The sequence below is a fragment of the Mixophyes fleayi genome, chromosome 6, assembly GCF_038048845.1.
Source record: "Mixophyes fleayi isolate aMixFle1 chromosome 6, aMixFle1.hap1, whole genome shotgun sequence".
Lineage (NCBI taxonomy): Eukaryota > Metazoa > Chordata > Amphibia > Anura > Limnodynastidae > Mixophyes > Mixophyes fleayi.
Window position 1 is genome coordinate 96,612,134 of NC_134407.1, and position 21,100 is coordinate 96,633,233.

General features: G+C 40.1%; 1 protein-coding gene across 3 annotated transcripts in view; it reads left to right on the forward strand.

Moving 5' to 3' along the window:
• Window positions 1–21,100, forward strand: part of ADK (adenosine kinase) — a 226,369-nt gene that overhangs the window by 126,920 nt on the left and 78,349 nt on the right. For all 3 annotated transcript variants that reach the window (XM_075217059.1, XM_075217060.1, XM_075217061.1), the window contains 2 exons: window positions 2,723–2,895; window positions 4,124–4,232. In XM_075217059.1, coding sequence (XP_075073160.1) covers window positions 2,723–2,895; window positions 4,124–4,232 — 282 coding nt within the window. The remainder of the gene's footprint in view (window positions 1–2,722; window positions 2,896–4,123; window positions 4,233–21,100) is intronic.

Consider the following 21,100-nt stretch of genomic DNA (forward strand, 5'->3'; position numbering starts at 1 on the left):
ACTTGGTTTAACCTGAATCTAGGTGCATAACTGCGCCAATGTCTTACTCTGCTTGTATGTTTTCTTTGCATCTTGTCAGATAAATGCCTCCCTTTGTTACAATTGTTATGGTGGCAAATAGCTCTACATTTCGTAGCATGGATTGCTGATCTGGATCACCCATGCATCTTGGTATTTGTATTAATGATTAATGTAGTATGTTTGTTTTGTTTTTTTTTTGTTTTTTTTATAGTAACCTGTATTGTCCTACATTCCCTCATAGCAGAACAGCTCAGGTTTGGAAGTACTTTCAAAACACTGCATGCTGCTAAATGCTGACATAGTTCTGTAAGTTTTGGTGCTGCATCCTTAGCCATGGACTTTAATGATTACAGACTGTTTTTTATATCTAGTCACATTTTTACTAGGTAATTGGTATATGCTATTTTTTTATTATTATTATTTACATTCAGTCAGGAACGTAAAAAGAAACATATGGGCCTCACTACAATATTAAGTGTCCCCAGTTTTTTAGGTAGGGATTCCCTCCCCTCACTTACCTAAAGCTGGGTACACACTACACTGTTTTCGTCCAATAATCGGCTCAAACAGCCAACATACGACCGCTCGTTCAAAAGTCGGGTCAGTGTGTGTAGTGACACGATGGTCGAAAGTCTGCCCAAATGGACGATTGTCGCCTCATTTGGTTGGTTGTACCGGTAAATATTTTCGTTACAATCTCGTTTCCGCTGTGTAGTTTGTATAAACTTCCGACCGATCCACGTCAATCCTCCGATACTTCCTCGGCCTGGGGGGCGAGTGTATGTTAATTTTTGATGTCTGTCCCAGTCCCATGTGGTGCGGTATCCGCACATCACAGGCGTGTGTTTTGTATAGATGTGTATTGCACCTGTCTGGCTGCAGACCATTACACGTGTATAAAGCATGTGTGTTATTACCCTTTGCATCTATGTTGGCAATCATTTCTCATTTAACCTTTATAAAGTTTAAAAACTATTAAAGCTATAAAGTCATATTAACCTTTATTAACAAATATTTGTAAAATACTCTGAATAAACCACACAGTGTTAATGTAGCCTTCTGTTTTTATGCTGTTTTGGGAGTTAACTATAGCGAAAGCTCTGCCCCTTTATGCTAATGTCTTTGGTATGTCGTTACATTTCCCGCAAATGTCTCTGCAGTGTGTACGAAATTAAAATCATTGCTCACGACAACATGGCTGTAAAAAATCGCTAAAGGGACGTCCGCTCTTCCCTTTATCGTCCTAAACAAGGCTAGTGTGTATGCAGTCCATGGACCGAGCGATCGGACCATCGATCGCATGTAAAATCGTTCGGCATAAAAAGTTGGTCGACATTTATGTAGTGTGTACCTAGCTTTAGTGGGCAAGGTGTACATCCTGCTCAGAGCGGAAGGGAACATCGGGGTTCCTTTCCTCTATGAATAGAATCTAATTCTGGAGCCAAAGAAAGAATGCTGGCTTGCGCACTTGGCATTATAGACTTCAAATTCTTTGCAGTGTCAGTGGACACCCAGCTTGGAGCTCATTAAGATCACTGCTGACGACCTGCAATTTTCCTCCTGAAGAAGAGATGGCAGTGTATAAGTAACATTAGCAATCGGGGGAGGTTCCAAAACTGGTTCAAATTAGTGTTCAACATCGATTTATCAGTTTCAATTATATAGATAGCCATATATAGTTATAACATATGCATTTTCATTTTTTGCTTAAGGATTCCTCTACACATACTTTTTTTTTATTACAAAAATGAAGATATTCTAATGTTTGGGACACTTGATTGATGTTTAATGTTTTTTTCAACACCGTGGAATCTTGTTCGTACTTAATATATATATTGTTTACTTTGTTCTCCTCCTTTGTTCAAGGATCCTGTTTGCTTTCTCTTTCACACTCTGCCTGTCAGTAACCTCATTAGCATACTGACACTTTTTAAAACCGTGTATTGGGAGGTCCATGTTGGCGCTTTCTGTCCTGGCCTGGTCACACAGTACCTCATCCTCCCTCCTCCCTTACAGGAAAGGGAATCCCATACAAGCATGTTCTTTTAGCACGATACTCATGTGTTGATAGGTTATAAAGAGGAAGCTTACTGGTTATTGGTGGAGGGGCTTCCTTTGACATAGAAGAGGGAATGGTACTGTGTGAGCAGTGTATGTAATGTCTCTTCTGTGAACAGTATGACAGCTCTGACATAGACCAACCTTAATGGGGGCTGCTATGGAGCGTCAGCATGCTAATGAGGCTGCTGACAACAGGAGTCTAAAAGATGAAGAGAGCCGGGATTTCTGAAAAGGTAGGAGCAACATAGGAAGTGTTATTTATTAATATATTCATAAGAATCCATAGGGATTTGAAAAGTGCATAAACAATCATTACAATCACTGATTTCAATGTTTTCATAAACCCATTTAATGTCAATTTAACATCCTGCCACATAATTATGTGTACTTGTTTATTATCTCCTCTAAGATAGGTGGCCGGAACAAATGGTAAATGATTTGTGTAGTAAAACAAAAGGACTTTCTAAGCTTTATGTAGATTTGTGTGCAAATGCACTCTCAGGACTGGTGGGATAATGAAAAAATGGGAGAGAATGGATCCACCGTAGAATATTGTATTAATATCTCCACCAGAACTTTTTGGCAGGTGAATGTGAAATGTGCCATCTTCTTCATGGAATTTTCCCTATATTTTTTACAGTGGATGATCCAGAAACCATATAAAGTGGCCACATTTTTTGGATGCATTGGTACAGACAAGTTTGGAGAGATCTTGAAGAAGAAAGCCGAAGAGGCCCGAGTTGATGCCCACTACTATGAGCAGAGTGAGCAGCCCACAGGCACGTGTGCTGCTTGCATTACTGGTGACAACAGGTCAGCTTCCTTCTTATTTGTTCCTTGTATGTGCACAAATACCTTACTTTGGGCTAATTAGCATGAATGATCATTGGTACCGTTGTATAGAAAACTTCTATAGACTTTTAGTTTTATAGACTGTTTACTTGGCTAAGGAGAACAAGATTTAAAGGATGAATTAGTCTACAAACTTCAGATCTCGCCCACTACTGCAGTTTTTTTTCTTTGTGATGGTTAATGTGCCAATACACTATATTGTTCTGCAAGCCAGTTGGTTACAATTTGGACCAAAAGACCACCAACTCTGAACTTACAGATAATTGGGACAGCTGGAAAACCCAATTGGCCCGTATCCTCATCTAACATGTATGCAGTCTGCTGCTGAACATACTAACTGTCTCAAAGGATCTGACTGCTTGCTATGGCTTGGAAGCAAGATCGCTAAACTTAAGGCCATACTGCACTTAAATCCAAATGCTTACCAAAAATGCTGATCAACCAAACCTTACAGCGTATGACCTTCAGACAGATTAGATTTCTTGAACAACAGAACATAAACTTAATCAAAAGGTTATCAAATCTAAATTGAGCCAAAATCTTGTTATAAGGCTTGATGACCTGCTCTAATAAGATATTATTTCCACTGAAAACAAGATTGAAATAGTGATCTTTTGATCCCTATAGCCCATGCACATGAACTTTTGAGAGCACAGGATAGATCATGGATGACAATGCACACATTGTTTCACACTGCAGGTACACCCATGAGCCATAAGTTAAGCGTCCAATATATATATATATATATATATATATATATATATATATATATATATATATATATATATATATATATATATATATATATAAGTGATGTCACTCCTTACCAAATAAAATATGCACAGCAGGTTATGTTGCTCTCACATATTTTATAAGATCTCCATTCTAAGAGTGACCATGAACAAATCTCAGCTGAATGCAGGCTATGAACTCCAGTCAATATTCTGTAAGAGTTTGCCTCGTTTACAATAATGCACTACAAATGTTTCAATCTTCTTTTTGTTTAGCTCTGTGTTGTAGCTTAGTGTGATGTTATTGGGCCGTTTAATGTTTGCACTGGATATTGTAATGCATGTAAATGTTTCTTGGTCACCATTGTGCTACCGAGATTCCCTGACAAAAAAAATAAAAACTCTTTTGTTTACAGGAATAACACCACCACCCTAATTCTTAACCCACGTTTTTCCAGGTCTCTGGTAGCAAACCTAGCTGCTGCTAATTGCTATGATAAAACAAAGCACCTGGACCTGAAGGAGAACTGGCAGTTGGTAGAAAAAGCTAAAGTTTACTACATAGCAGTAAGTGCCCTTTTATAAATGTTACTTTTTCTTGTTGTCGCATACTGTAGATCTTAGAGGGGTGAAGGGAGAAGAAACTTAAAATGTACTTATGCAGTACATATTTATTAAATACAAAAGTATATTAGTGTGTGTGAAAGGCTACGAAAAACATAAGATAAACAAACCAACGCGTTTCGCCCGCGGGGTATGACCATGGGCTTCCTCAGGGATTTCTGAAAAGGAATTCTTTTTCTGTCATTATTGGAGCTGCCAAAGCACATTTGCATTAATCCTAGTTGGAATCCATACGGATCTGCTATTTCTTTCCACCCCTGCTTATGACTATTCAGTTATTTCACACAACATTGGAGTTACTAGAAACACTTTTGCTCTGTGACTTCTTTGCAATTATTACAAGCTACACCATACTGCAGTTGAATATATATATATTTTTGCAAGTGGTACATTATATATATATATATATATATATATATATATATATATATATATATATATATATATATATATATATATATATATACACATACACTCTCTCTGAGTTTGTGTTTTATTGTTCTGGCCAGAACATGTGTATAGCACATTATTGAATAGAACTATTATCTTTGATATTTACATATTGATATGCGCCCAGGTACCTAATATACTTTTGTATTTGTTATAATCTCCTTCCTCGGAGGGTGGGGACTCCCCCCGAATTTTAGGTCCGTTTGTGGCAGCATCCACACATGCCAGGAAGCGCGGCCCCACTCATCATCTTTTTTTTATTCTCATAGTACATATTTATTGCCAATCTTAACTTTCTCAAGCATTATATAGTAAAGCGTAAATATTAATGCTGCTTTTTGGTATGCTGATGCAGCCTAGGCTGCTTCTAGTTTCACTTGCGGTTGCTTATACTGTCTATAGACCCTAGCAATGTTAACAGGAACTGCTGATGACTTGAATTTCAAGAAATCTTTCCATCAACAGTTGTAAAAATTATCTTTATCCATGTAAAAAGCTTCTGTAAATATTCACGTTCTGGTCTCATTCATGTCCATTTGCGTAGCATATCTTGCGTGAAATAGCTCTGCACATACCTTGTCCAAATGCAAATGTCACTTAAGACTGCCTACAATATGAGGCAGAACGGGAGAGGGAAGGGGCAGATTAATGTAGGCCATATACAGTTAGGATGTATCAAGGTTGTTCTGATGCAGATTCGGTCAATTCGAGTCCTGTATTTGTTGTAAATATGCTTGGTTTCAGCCTAAAGGTAGGTGTAAGTGAAGACTGACACGGCATAGTCTTTGTTTTAAAAACTACACGTATGCAAGTCGCGGTCAGACTTGAACCAGGCCATCTGTATATAGAAATCTTGACATCCATTTGTGTAAGGAATGATCTGATAGAAGTATTATCTGCTAAGAAAATATATCTAGATAGAGGATATCTAGATATCCTCTATCTAGATATATCTAGATATCCTCTATCTAGACATCCTCTATCAAGATATATCTAGACATCCTCTATCAAGATATATCTAGACATCCTCTATCAAGATATATCTAGACATCCTCTATCAAGATATATCTAGACATCCTCTAGCTAGACATATCTAGACATCCTCTAGCTAGACATATCTAGACATCCTCTAGCTAGACATATCTAGACATCCTCTAGCTAGACATATCTAGACATCCTCTAGCTAGACATAGCTAGACATCCTCTAGCTAGACATAGCTAGACATCCTCTAGCTAGACATAGCTAGACATCCTCTAGCTAGACATAGCTAGACATCCTCTAGCTAGACATAGCTAGACATCCTCTAGCTAGACATAGCTAGACATCCTCTAGCTAGACATAGCTAGACATAGCTAGACATCCTCTAGCTAGACATATCTAGACATCTCTAGAGAGATGGATAGAAAGTGGAAGCGTTTAAGAACAGCAGAAACGAATCCACAAAGCGGAAGATCACGTAAAATCAGAGTAGGGTAACAACTGCTAAGGCGCATGGTGCGTAAAAGTCACCAACGCCCTGCTGATTCCATAGATAAGTTTCAAACTGTCAGTAGCATTAATGTAAGCACAAAAACTCTGTCTCTCTGTCTCTCTTTCTGTCTCTCTGTCTCTGTCTCTGTCTCTCTCTCTGTCTCTGTCTCTCTTTCTGTCTCTCTCTCTGTCTCTGTCTCTCTCTCTGTCTCTCTCTCTGTCTCTACACTCTCTCTGTCTCTACACTCTCTCCTCTCTTCTCTACCTCTACACTCTCTCCTCTCTTCTCTACCTCTACACTCTCTCCTCTCTTCTCTCTCTCTAAACTCTCTCTTCTCTCTCTAAACTCTCTCTTCTCTCTACACTCTCTCTCTCTCTCTCTCTCTCTCTCTCTCTACACTCTCTCTCTCTCTCTCTACACACTCTCTCTCTCTCTCTCTCTCTCTCTCTCTCTCTCTCTCTACACACTCTCTCTCTCTCTCTACACACTCTCTCTCTCTCTCTCTCTCTACACACTCTCTCTCTCTCTCTCTACACACACTCTCTCTCTCTCTCTCTCTACACACACTCTCTCTCTCTCTCTCTCTCTCTCTCTACACACTCTCTCTCTCTCTCTACACACTCTCTCTCTCTCTCTCTCTCTCTCTCTCTACCTCTCTCTCTCTCTACACACACACTCTCTCTCTCTCTCTACACACACTCTCTCTCTCTCTCTCTCTACACACACACTCTCTCTCTCTCTCTCTACACACACACACACTCTCTCTCTCTCTCTCTACACACACACTCTCTCTCTCTCTCTCTACACACACTCTCTCTCTCTCTCTCTCTACACACGCTCTCTCTCTCTCTACACACTCTCTCTCTCTCTACACACTCTCTCTCTCTCTCTACACTCTACTCTCTCTCTCTCTACACTCTACTCTCTCTCTCTCTACACTCTCTACTCTCTCTCTCTCTCTACACTCTATCATTCTGGTCATTAGCACTTGATAAAACAAACAACTAATGCTTAGTGACTTACAAAAGTCAAATCAGGGTTGAGTGAGTGGTGAAGTAAAGAAAAGGGTGAACAAAATGAAACGAATGAGAATCAATCTGGAGCTTCTTAAATGAGTGTGTTAGAGAAAGGTGAGCCTCAGCACAGGCTAATGTCGTGGGACATAGAGTAGAAACTTTGAAAAACTAAGCAGGGAGACAACAGCCTCATAGTCCCTAGACCCTTTGAACTCCAGCCAGCTGACCCACGTAGGCATGACTGAGTTTTTATGCAAAATCAGTAAAAATAATATTGAACATCGACTTGTAAAAGTCTATCGGATGGAACCATTCAGTAATTGATGGATGAGACGATGAATGCCAGTGCACTGGGATAACAGCTCTTGTTGTATTTTTCAAATGATTCAGTTAAGTCTTTCTTTTTATACTTGGAGATGTGGATGCTAGTGTGGAAGAGCAGCCAAAATCCTGGGTCAACCAGTGCTTCATATCTTTTCCCACAACCGAAATACCTACTTCTAAAATGGTATATTATCTACACATTCCCACCAAATATAGTATTGTGATCAAGGAGCCTTTTACATCTCCAGCAGGTTGAGGAAACTGTGTTGTGGAATTTATGTAAGGAGAATAGGCATCTCTACTACCTGGATAATGGTTTATATTGTGTTTCTACAACCTATACCCTAAGAGAGCACCCATGTGTAGCTTGAAATATCTTTAGCCAAGCCACTTGGACTGCTACTGAAGATAAATCCTTATTCCAGGACATTGCAAATGGAACTGTGGAGACAAACAATTTGTCTAAGAGAGTTTTATAAATTTTGTGTAAAAAAAAAGTATTAACCACTCCGCCACCCCTAAATAAATGCTACAATTGAAGGTAATCCCACAATGCTTTATCTTCCAGAGAATATTTAGCCTACAATTCCATGAAAGAGCAGAGTTGCCTATTGACCACAAGTTGGCCGAGCCTGATAATGCTTGCTAAAGCCTACCTTCTGAAAGTCCCTTGGAGTGTACCATGAGGAAAATCTGGATGAAATAGAATGGAAGACAATGGGGAGGGAAGTGTTGAGACACAAGTATGTCTTTTCCAAGCCACCAAGGTGGGACTCCCCATGGAATGGGATATTCTAAGTCATTTGGAGAGCCAGAGTAAAATATGTAGAAGGTTGTCCATAGTGGAGTTTTCCACCTACTATTTATTTCCATCTCCACTAGGCCCACGCCATCTCTCTACTAAGGGCAAATTGCTTGATGGTAATTCGTGAACATAGCCAGTTGCATACCACCCTGGTGCTTACTTCTAAAGAGAATTGCATGTTTTATTTAATTTTTCTGATATTTAATTTCCCGAACCAGGAAAATATTTGCAAATAGTATTTACTTAGCTCTCCTTTAGTTTTAATCAGAATGAGGGAGTAATTCAAATAAAATTTATGAGCATTGTCCTTGGCAAATGCATCACTCAGATAGTGGATGTGGCCACTTTGCCATTTGGACCGAAAAGGCGACCTAAAGGCCGGCTATTATGTGAGCTGGGGCTGAGATGTTGAGGGCTGTGGATTTAGCATAGTTAATTTTGAAGTTCGATAAGGGACTACATTTCTCAAATTTTTACCTTAAATTTCGGCAAGGCCGTGATGTGGTCTGGTTGCTGGCTATGGCTAATCAACTGTCTACAATTATTCTGATGGATAGCCCTAGCCAGGGCTTCCATGCAAAGTACAAATATTAGTGGCGATAGACGGCATCCCTGGAAGGTGCCAGGAGTCATCCGGACAGGGTCCGAGAGAGTACTCCTAACTCAGATCATAGCAGTGGGGGATTGATAAAATCCTATGAAAGCAGGAGGAAACCTGTCACGGGCACTAGGAGTTGCTACCCGAGTTTCACCAGATGGCACTCTGCTGGAGAGGCGGGGATATAGCACGCACCTCAAAGCAGGCAGGTGAATGATTGGAGTGACACAACAGCAGGAGAGTAGAGATAATCTGAGGCAATCAACGACTTGGAGCTGTAAACTGGAACTGAAGATAATGTAGACACGAGGAGAGGACGTGGATCGGTGATGATAGGTAGAGGAGAAGTCAGTGGTCTGCGTACAGCAAGTTGTACCACTGCTCTGATGGGAAGAATTGGATTGGTGCAGGTAGGTAGCCGGGTAGTTGGTGGTCTGCGTGCAGCAAGTTGTACCACCGCTATGGTGAGGAGACTGGTCCAGGTGTAGGAAGGTAATAGGAAAGTCAGTGGTCTGTGAGTAGCAAGTTGTACCACCGCTGTGATAGGAGGACTTGTCCAGGTGCAGGTATGTAGCAGGGAAGTCAGTGGTCTGCGTGCAGCAAGTTGTACCACTGCTGTGTGAAGGAGTGAGGACTTGTCCAGGTGCAGGAGAGTGAAGTTGAAAGGCAAACTGTGGCTGTATGGGAACAGTGCGAGTAGAGCAATGTCTTGGAAGGCACAATGAATAGTCTGTATATAGTTGGTGCCTTGCAGTGAGGAGAAGCTGATCACAGCAGATTAAGCACAATGAGGCTAAGTAGTAGCGTGAGAAGATATCGAGCTTGAGTGACAGCTTGTCCTAACTGGAGCAATGTGGAAACACAGTCTATATGGGTACCTGTACCCTGCGCAACAAACAACAATGGATGCAACTGGTATGTGAGCAAAATAGGTAATAGTCAATAGTTAGTAGAGCATACCCAGTTATGTAGATCCGGAATCAGCTGAGAAGTGAAGCGTTGTAGCGGTATGGGAACCGCCGCTGAGTTGAGCAGGGAAGCAGCGTGGAAGCTGTAACACGATCAGCAGAGTGTCAACGTTGGAGCGGTGAGAGGACCGCTGCTGAGTGGAGCCAGGAGCAGCGTGGAAGCTGTGACACGATCAGCGGGATGATAGCGTTGTAGCGGTATGGGAACCGCCGCTGAGTTGAACAGGGGAGCAGCGTGGAAGCTGTAACACGATCAGCAGAGTGTCAACGTTGGAGCGGTGAGAGAACCGCTGCTGAGTGGAGCCAGGAGCAGCGTGGAAGCTGTGACACGATCAGCGGGATGATAGCGTTGTAGCGGTATGGGAACCGCCGCTGAGTTGAACAGGGGAGCAGCGTGGAAGCTGTAGTATGAGCAAGCTGCACACAGTTTGGAAACTGTACAAACGAGTAAAGCTGGAAGCAGTTTGGAATCTGCACACACCTATAGAAGTTCACTGGGAATGAGACTTCAAGATCAGGCCCCTACCTAGGGTTGCAGGTGCCTCAAATAGGGTGAGGTGATTGATCTATCAATCACCTCCATGTACAGGTAAAGTTAATAGCGAGACCTGCGCATGCGCAGATGACAGGATAGCGAGCGGCCACGATTCCACACAGGTGTAGGTAGAAAAGATGGAGAACCTTGCACCAGAGTAGAGGCACTCACGGTCCGGTGAGTGACAAAACCATTCTATTGTGACGAGGACACCTTTCATGAAACACCAGTCCACTCTATCGAAAGCTTCTTTGGCACCAGTAGAAAATGAGGATGGTGTGGGTTTTGGTAGTAGAAGTTTAGTGAGTCAAGGCTATGGCTTTGGTGTGGTGAAACGTGGCCCTCTTCCAGGCACAAAGCCCACCTGCTCATTGTGGATCAGTGCTGGACGGATTAGTTTGAAATGGTTGGCTATAAGTTTGACGAATAGCTTGACATCCACATTGAGTGTGAGATAGGGCATTGGCTAGGGCACACGGAGGGGTCCCTCCCTTCCTTCAGGATTACAGTAATATGGGCCTCTAGATATTGTGCCAAGAAAACGTTTGCATCAGAAATCTCATTAATGGCCTGAAAAAGGAGCAGCACTAATTTCTCTATAAAGGTCTTAATGTAAGTAGTTGGAAACCTTTTGGGTCTGATTCTTTTTCCGAGGGTTAATGATTTGATGGCTTCCTCCAGTTTCATTGAAGTAAAGGGTCGCAAGCCTTTGGTGAGATCTTAAGACACTTTGTCCTGCACTTTGAGCCCACAAATTATAGTGTGGAGTAATAGGCTTTGAAAGCACGCACAATTTATCAGTGTGTCTTAGCCTACCCCCAGCATCATTGATAGACTGGATGTAGGTTAAGGATTGCTTGGATCTGGGACCCTTGAAAGAAGCTTACCCGGTTTTGTGTGGGAGTCAACAGTTCAGTATGGCTGTCTTGTCCTCTGTAAGATCAGTTTAATGTAGATAGAAGAGAAAAAAAATAAAACCTAGCTAGCAATTTCTCTGAGAGTCATTCTGTTGTAATGCTGGATGCTCATCAATAGTCAAACATAGCCCCAATTACTACCTGTGAATGGTTACATGACAGCAAGGTGTATTTTAATGCAGCAGCATTTTGTGACCGAGACAAGGTGCTACAAGGAAATGTGGGTATGACTTTTTTTGACTAGAAACTAGAGCCGCATTTCATGTTTCCAGTTGCAATGATTTTGAAATGTGTGAAAGTAAAAGGCGTCTGTTCAAAAAGTATATATTTGTTCAACCTAATACTTTAATTTGTGTGTATTACTTCTATTATTTGCCACTCTGCCTAGTAATTATAAGCGTGTGTAGTAACTAATACATATTAGATACCAAATCATCTAAAAAATCTGGCATGCTGTTAATTAAATCGTTGATTCAAGTGCGTCTGCATTCTGGAATATTGCAGTCAGATTGTATTACTATATCATTAAAGAAAGGAACTGTTTTTCTCAGTTACCTATTTGTTTCACTGATTTACTTTTATTTTTTGGTTCAGTTAATTGTTTCTCATCCCCTGCTGTTTTTAACTTGTTATATAATTTTTTCTCTCTCTGCATTCTTCCGTGCTATTGATTCTTCTTGTTTTGCTGGTCTCTACACTGCATATCTATATTGTGGTAAATCCAGTGGTTTCAGTAATGTCATCACCCTTTTTCATTTTGGTGGGTTTTTTTTCTTCCCCAGTGCAGATGTGACTCCCCTACCTTCCTTGTCTGTTAGGAATTAACTGCCTATTCTGTCTTTTGCTGTATTTGTTGAATAAATTTGTTGAAACATAATAGGCTTGAATCCTAACGGTTTTAAGTTCTAAACCAGAATAACAGATATAAATACCTACTAAAGATTTTTGTTTTCATCTAACCTTGTCTATTAATCCCTCTTGAAGTGCAACAAGCACTAATACTCTCCCATCTTCTACCACACTCCAGAGAAAGTTAGTTACTATATTATGGACCCCCTTGTCTGTCAAAGGTAATAGTCCTGCTATGCTGCTCAAAAGAGAGAGAGGGAAAGTGTAGGGGGGAGATCCCTGAAACACCGCCAAAATGTTTGGTGGCAGTCTGTTGCTAAGGAACCAAGACTTGAGCGCTATTAATGACATGGCAAGCATATCAAGAAGCTGAGGCTTTATTCTCTGCACACCCTTTCAGGGCTGCCGCAGTGTGCACAGGAGGTGAGATGAGAAGACACTAACACAGTAATTATCTCCAAAATAGTAATTCTCAACTTTTTTCTATCCCCCAGTACATGATTGGCTGACTGTAATTGTTGGTTGTGTGCAGCATATATCTCTACTTTCCCATTCCTCTAATCACACTCGCATCCACATAATCTCCTAAGCAAAGATGGGGATTGTGCTTTTTCCCCTGCTTAAAGCTTGCTTGTGATTTGATCATAGTGGCAGATGCAGTTTCCAACTTCCCATGTTATGTTTTTGCCACCTTTCCCATCTTTATTATTATATATTATGCTTTTACATATGAGCAAGTGAAATAATTAACATTTAAAGACTTTCCTATTTTACTTGTTAAATATGATTATTCTAGACATTGTTTTATAACTTCATTGTTGCTTAGTTCTTTTCTGGTTTGCCCGTTACCCTTCTTTAGTGATTATTATAGCCATAATTATTCTTTGAATATTACAATGTGACAGAAAATAATACATCGTCTTGTCTTATGTTGTGTTCCTCTATGTAGTTGCATGCTGGGCAAAGCAATATTTGTGTTCAGTACATGGATTTATAAAAATCCGAAATGTTGTTATACTTGTAACATACCTTAAGTTTCATTTAGAAGAGCTTGCATTCAGTTTATCTTAACTGTATTGCACAGAGCAGTTATCCTCATTTCCAAGGAACCAGGCAATGTATAAACGCAAAAGGATGCAGTGTCATCGCCCTCTGCATCTTCTCATTAGTGACAGACAGGAGACGTGCTTCCTTTCCTATCCAACAATGCACACATTGCTAATCACATGCCAGTAGCAGGCTGTCTGCTTTGTCAAGTGTCCTGCATCCCCAAGGCAAGAGAGAGAGCAGCTGCAGCACTGTGTTTTGTCGGAACAGTTCTTCATTTGGCTCCTAAACACAGCTATTAGACCTTGTGTTTCATTTTGGTTACCTATTGCTTAATATTTGTTATGTATCATTTCAACTTGTCAGTGCTCTGCTCTCAGTTTATAACTAATACAAAAAAACACCTGCACATCCATAGAAGAAACGGTGCACACTTAGGTTCTAAACATTTTTAAAAAAAAATGTCTTCTACTTTAAGTTGAATCAGACACATGTTTCTGTGTACTGCCGCCACAATACCCCTAATGATCAAAGTGGGGTTAAAACATGTTATTACATAGTAAGGTTTAAAATATGCAGGTCCATCAAGTTCAACCTTTTTTTTAAATTTAGATTGCATTGACCTAGATGAATGCAAAATAGTACTCCCCTTCCCCCAACGCTACCATTGCCAATTTAGCCTGACTCCTGACCATGGCAGGGAAAAAATTCTGTCCTGACCATAAAAATGTAATTCAAGTAAATTCCCTGAATAAATCGTCCTCTCTTAAGAAAGGCACCATTTTTAATTATTCATAATTTACTATGACCACCTTAAATGGTGTGCAATATTCCACTGCTTAAGTATTTACAATATAGAACCTATGTCTACACTTGTGGAAAAAGTATTTTCTGACATAAGCACAGACGTGCACTAGAGTAAAGAATAAGTTAGATAAGATTTACCTTCATTGTGCAAGTGAAAGGTAAGGTTCTGTTGGGTTGTATTATTTTACACTCTTAGAAACCACATTTATTTATTGATTCTTAGCTGGTGTGCACACTAGTGATTTAGCTTAAGAAATTAATACAGCTAGTTTGTTTTCTAGCAGTCAGTGATTTTCATCTTTGTCTGGTGTTTTGATAAATAAATCAGAACTGATCCATTGTATAGAATCTATTGCTTAAAATTAGCATTTCCTTTGATATGTAAGTAACACTAATTTTGGATGTATTAGTGTTGTTTTACTGTGGGGCACTGTTGCCTACATTGTGTGACATCCTATTAATCACTCGGTACAAGAGACTCCTTTAGCCCTTTGGTATTGGAGGAATAAGCTCAGCAGAAGGCTGGCAGGGAGAGTGATGTAAAGCTTTGGCTGCACTTATCATCCATCCCAGATGACACCACCTACAGGGACATGCAAAGCAAGATTTCATGTGAAGACTGGCCAGATTTTGCACTTTGTTAAAATGTAAATGAAAATCTAATCAGAAAATTATTCTCATCCTGCTGCAGGGCCAACAATTTTGCATTTGTTCCTTTCTCTTTTTTATTTCCTTTCTTCAAATTGAGGAAATGTCTGCTTTTCCAAGGATGATATTTCTTGATTAGACAATTCTCTTTTTTTACGTTGAACCATCCTCTTGGTCTATTGTGTTTTTCAAGTTCACAGACCTCCCAGATTTATTGAACCCCAGACAAAAAAAGCAAATCATCCCCATTAGAGTTAGTCTATATAAAGTAGAGACGAGCAGTTCAGATTTGAAAAAATCAGAGATATGCTACTTTTTTGGGTTGTAGAGGGTTAGTCAGGGAAGGTGTTTATGGTGAAAATTGCGCAAGAATCCATTCTGCAGGTAACTAATGCTGGACTGCTTGTTACTATACCTGATTTTCCTGCTTTTGATAACCGACTTGATTGAACTCACTGCAAATGAACTCACTGCAAACAATTTATTGAGGATTTCTCTGCATGGCTCCCTCACTTCTTATCTTCAGACATCCCCACCATCATCATGGGTGATTTCAACATCCCCATTGATAACCCACCTTCCAAAGCTGCTTCCAAACTACTCTCTCTAACATCCTCACTTGACCTCTCCCAGTGGATTGAATCATCTACTCATAAGGATGGCCACTGCCTTGATCTTGTTTTCTCTAGACTATGCTCAGTTTCTAATTTTATTAATACACCCTTCCCCCTCTCGGATCATCACCTTATCAGCTACACTCTCACCCCCACTGCTCTAACCTCTCTACTGTCTAACTCAACCAAGCCTCCTCACACTCGTAGAAATCTTAATTCTATTAATCTTCAACAATTTTCCACCTCTCTCCAACACCTTCTCTCCCCTATCTCTACATTCTCATCCCCTGAGATGGCAGTACCTCATTTTCACCTAACCTTAGCAACGGCCCTTGATCAAGTGGCTCCAGCGACACTTCATACTACACGTCGACTTCGATGTCAACCGTGGCACACCAAAGCAACACGAAATCTTCAAAAACTGTCCCGTAAAGCAGAACGTCACTGGCGTAAATCTCGAAGCTCTAATGACTTCTTCACATATACTTCTGTCTACCACTCCTATCGAAATGCTCTGGACACTGCAAAACAAACATACTTTCAATCTCTTATCTATGCTCAGGCTTCTAACCCCAAACGCCTTTTCAATACATTTAATCATCTTCTCAATCCTCCCACCCCGAACCCTCCATCTACTATCAGTGCTCAGGATCTTGCTTCCTACTTCAAGGACAAGATTGACAAGATCAGACTAGAAATGGTATCCTCTTCCTCAACAAGCCATCAGCTCATTTCCTTCCCACTACCCTCTGACACCCTTTCTTCATTTGACCCCACAAATGAAGAGGAAATTTCTACGCTCTTCTTATCTTCCTACTCTACCTCCTGTCCTCTTGATCCTATTCCCTCGCAAATTGGTAGATCCCTGTCTTCTGTGCTCATTTCACCTCTAACTCAAATCTGTAATCTCTCACTCTCTACTGGCATCTTTCCATCACTATACAAGCATGCAGTGATTACTCCTATTCTAAAAAAACAAAACTCCGACCCAAACTCTCTCTCAAATTACCGTCCCATCTCTCAGCTCCCTTGCCCCTCCAAGCTTCTAGAGAGACTTGCCTACACTCGCCTCACACGCTTTCTTTCCGCAAACAACCTGTTGGATCCTCTTCAGTCTGGCTTTCGTTCTCAACACTCCACAGAGACTGCGCTGGCCAAGGTTGTTAATGATCTGATCACTGCTAAGACTGAACGCCATTACTCTCTCCTAATTCTCCTTGATCTCTCGGCTGCATTTGACACCGTTGACCACTCACTTCTCATACAAACGCTGCAATCCCTAGGTCTTCAAGACACAGTTCTATCCTGGTTCTCATCTTACCTCTCTAATCGCTCTTTCACTGTTAATTTCTCTGGAGCCACCTCTGCTCCGCTTCCCCTATCAGTTGGAGTACCACAAGGCTCGGTGCTAGGTCCTCTGCTGTTCTCTATCTATACCGCTTCTCTTGGAAATCTAATAAGTTCCTTTGGCTTTCAGTATCATCTCTATGCGGATGATACCCAAATCTATCTATCCTCTCCTGATATCTCGACATCTGTGTTGTCCCGTGTAACTGACTGTCTTTCTGCCATTTCATCTTGGATGTCCTCTCGTCAACTCAAACTTAATCTTTCTAAAACAGAGTTAATAATCCCACCCGCCAACAAGAGCATACCTGACATTTCTATCTCTGTTGATAACATGACCATAAATCCCACCCCACAAGCTCGCTGCCTAGGTGTAATCCTTGATTCACGCCTATCCTTTGTTCCCCACATTGACTCTATATCTAAATCATGTTACATACATCTAAAGAACATTTCCAGAATCCGCACATATCTCACACAAGACACTGCTAAAACCTTAATTCATGCACTAATCATCTCCCGCATTGACTATTGCAATTCCCTCCTTACTGGTCTTCCCAAAAACAGACTCAAACCCCTAAAATCTATTTTGCATGCTTCGGCAAGACTGATTTTCCTTGCAAATAGCTATTCCTCTGTTGAATCACTCTGTATGTCTCTACACTGGCTGCCTGTCTTCTACCGAATCCAATATAAAATACTTTTACTAACCTACAAGGCCATCAACAAAGCTGCACCAACATACATCTCCTCTCTTGTCTCAAAATATCTCCCAACTCGGCAACTCCGTTCTGCAAAAGATCTGCGTCTCTCATCCACCCTCATTACATCCTCCCATTCCCGGTTACAGGACTTTTTTCGGGCTGCACCCACTCTATGGAACTCTCTCCCTCGCACAATAAGACTCTCCTCTGTTCTACAAACTTTCAAGCGTTCTCTGAAAACCTACCTATTCAGACAAGCTTATAATATTCCTCAACCACCATCTTAACCTCACTACCTTTAGCCTGTTACACAATTTCACACAAGACAACTACCCCCGGACCAACATTGTTGTGTGACAGGATCATTTAGCTTATGAGTCACCTTACCTTTGCAGTCTGGCTGGGCCAAGATGCAAAATGTATACTTAACCTCATGTGTCAATCTCCCATTGTCCCATAGATTGTAAGCTTGCGAGCAGGGCCTTCTCACCTCTTTGTCTGTTTTACCCAGTTTGTTTATTAGTTTATTATGTTTGTCCCCAATTGTAAAGCGCTACGGAATATGTTGGCGCTATATAAATAAATGATGATGATGATGACATAACAGGCATTACAATTTGCATGGTGGTACCAATGGTGACTGCCTTATTTTCAAGTCCACCACATTCATCCTTGTCAGATCCACATTTATCCCCTCATCCTGTTGCACATTAGCAACTTCCAAAGTAGAATCCTCAATTTCTATGTCTAAATCATCATCATTACTTCTCATCCTCACATTTCCAAATGGTTGTGCAATTTGGATTGAGGCCGCTTTTTAATTACAGTGTCAGAGGCTGAAATGGCATGAACACTCTTAGGCTCTCCTTAAAATTTTGTGAGCGTCTAAATTTGTTCTTCAGCCCCAATGTTCTTTTTCGTGCTAATGTGGCTGTTTTACGGTGACAGACCTACACTAAGACCCACAAGGTGGTGCAAGGAAAGTTACAGAAGATACATGACCATGTTGGGCATTCACTTTTGCATTGGACATTCTAGTTTGTGTAAGAGCAATGGCAGGATCAATACTAGCAAAAAGTGGTTTGAGCCTTTTCCTGCCATCGTGGGTGGTATATGGAATGTTAGCTATTTTCATTTTTTATAGACAAATCACCACATTCATCAATAACTTTTCCCTTAATACATCAAGAACTGAGTTTTTTGACACTGACAAACATTGTTTGAATTTGGAGTGTCCTTTCTTACAGGTTTTTTTTCTTCTTTTTTTTGGTTTGTTTTACTAGTATAGGCTGAAAAAGTACTACTGCTACCAGTACTAGTACTGGGATGCTTCTGATCTCAAGACTGATTCATGATGGACAACAGGCGTAAAGCTACTTGTGCAAAGCTCCTTGTCTTTTGGCTGCTTACTATTACAGATGTGATACTGCCCATCAGACAGTTGCCTTCACAGTCCCAACACTTGAGTTTTTTCTTTATTCATTTTTTTTTTAAGTAACCACCATTTTTTGCCAGTTTGCTGACAGAAATTACTCTAAAATTACAATTTATTACTGCTGTCCCTCTCCAATGTGTCACATATACTATCCAATGTTGAGAATACATATATCCATTGTCTTTCTCATAATATTTTGCTTCTGTGTGAGGCTCACATTGGTCTATCTTCATCTCTAAAATAACTTTATATTACTGTTGCTTTGTCACTATTTTTAGCCAGCCAACTCACTACAGTCTTTGTCCACAATTGGTGAAAATATTGACCGTTGTGAGGTGGTCATTATAAAATAGACTGTAAACTACTTAATAATATAAACAATGTAGGCACATTTTTAACAGTTTATATAAAATCCATTAGATTGTAAGTCTGTGGGTAGGGCTCTCTTACCCCTCTGTCTGTATTAACCAATACTGTTGTATTACTCTATTTGTTCCCAATTGTAAAGTGCTACGGAATTTGCTTGTGCTATATAAATAGATGATAATGACTATAAACTGCATCCAAAATATACAAGCTTTTTGGCCAAAACCAAAACATGGAGATTTGTGCACACATCTAATATAAAGAGTTGTTTAATTATGTAACAATTTAAAATATAATTTATTTCTCAACCCATGGATTCACGGATCGATGCGGTTTCCACAATGCACAATCTTATTTTTACAGGTAAGTACAGCTGTAGGAGAAGAGTAGTGCTTCCTTAAGTTATTCAGTCATTGCAACCAGCCACTCGGTCACATCATAACAGCTGTGTTGTTATTTACTTGGTCTCGTTATGCTGTCGGCAGTCATGCAAATAATTTTTTCACAAGGACAAGAAATAATCATAACCATGACAATCCTTTAAGGGGACAAAGCTGTTGGTACAGTGTCATATATCCGTGTTTTAAAGGTGGCGTGTTGCTTTTGTATCATGGACCACTTACTTGAGCTTGCCCCATTTGTGCTTTAGTCACCAGTTTCCCAATGAGTATTGAATAATTGAAATGTCATTTAGGCCTCTAAAGAGTAAAGTGGTTGCAATCTTCAACTGGCCAGAAGTTAAACGCAATTATTTTTTTAAGAGATGCATTTGCATGCTCACACTGGTCTTAAGTCATTGAAAATTTCTTTGAAAGTAAATGCAAGACTTTGATTTTTATATGTGGCTTCGTTCTGATGCTGGGTTTAATACTGTGCATTCTTCCACAGTTTCCTGCTTAACATGGTTTTATGTGTCAAGCATGCAGTCTTTATTTTACCATTACTCACATAGAGCAGAACAGAAGGCTCACGCTTGCAATCCTTCAATGTCCTAATAAAAGGAGGAAAGTGGGATTGAAATAATAGTTAGCTGGGTTTGTGTTGACAAAGCCTCTGGCCTCAAACCAACTGTCTGATAGCTCCTGGATCAAAGCAAGCAATTGACAAATTTGTATGATCATTTAACTTGGCCTATTTATTTTGAGGAGCAGGTGAAACATGTTGGTCATTAAAACATAATGTACTTGATATTATAGAAATTAGTTCTTACTTTTCATTAGTTCTTGTTTATTCACCTTTAAAGCAAGCCGTAGCATTTTAAAACAGCAATCTCATGATTTATAATTCTGTACAGTGTTCTAATATACCATGGCAACCATAGCCGCATGGCACATGATGTAGTGAGACCATGGAATTCCCCTCTCCTATACCCTTCTGCCTTCACATCACATGCTGTGAGCCTGTGCGTATTTGTGACTGGTAGCCTAACTTCCTGCCTTCCAGATAGATTTTGAAAAGGAGATTTGGATGACTAATTAGGAAAATGACTGCATGCTTAAAAGGTTCTTAGGTTAATTTTATTTTTTTAAATAACAAGGTATTTGTACTTAATGAAATGTAGTTGAATATTATAATTTAGTCAATAGACAGAGTATTTAGCAATGGTTACATATTTAGTTATTTATTATTTTCCAGGTGCTTTACTGAACCCTCTTCAGTTCACCTTTTTTAATTCAGAAGATCTGCTGACAATTGGGACTTTAGATGTAGAAAAAATTTCTGCAGCAAGAAAATTACTCTTCAGAGCTTCATATATGACATATATGTCACTGCTGATCAGCACAGGGCTCAATGAGTCTCCATTGCGGGCTATTTCTTGACTTTGAACAGCATGGGAAGGTGCTGTTGTGTAAGATCTGACTCTGGTGTGCTGTTTTTTTCCAGCAATGTTCTTGAGTGAAACAATCTC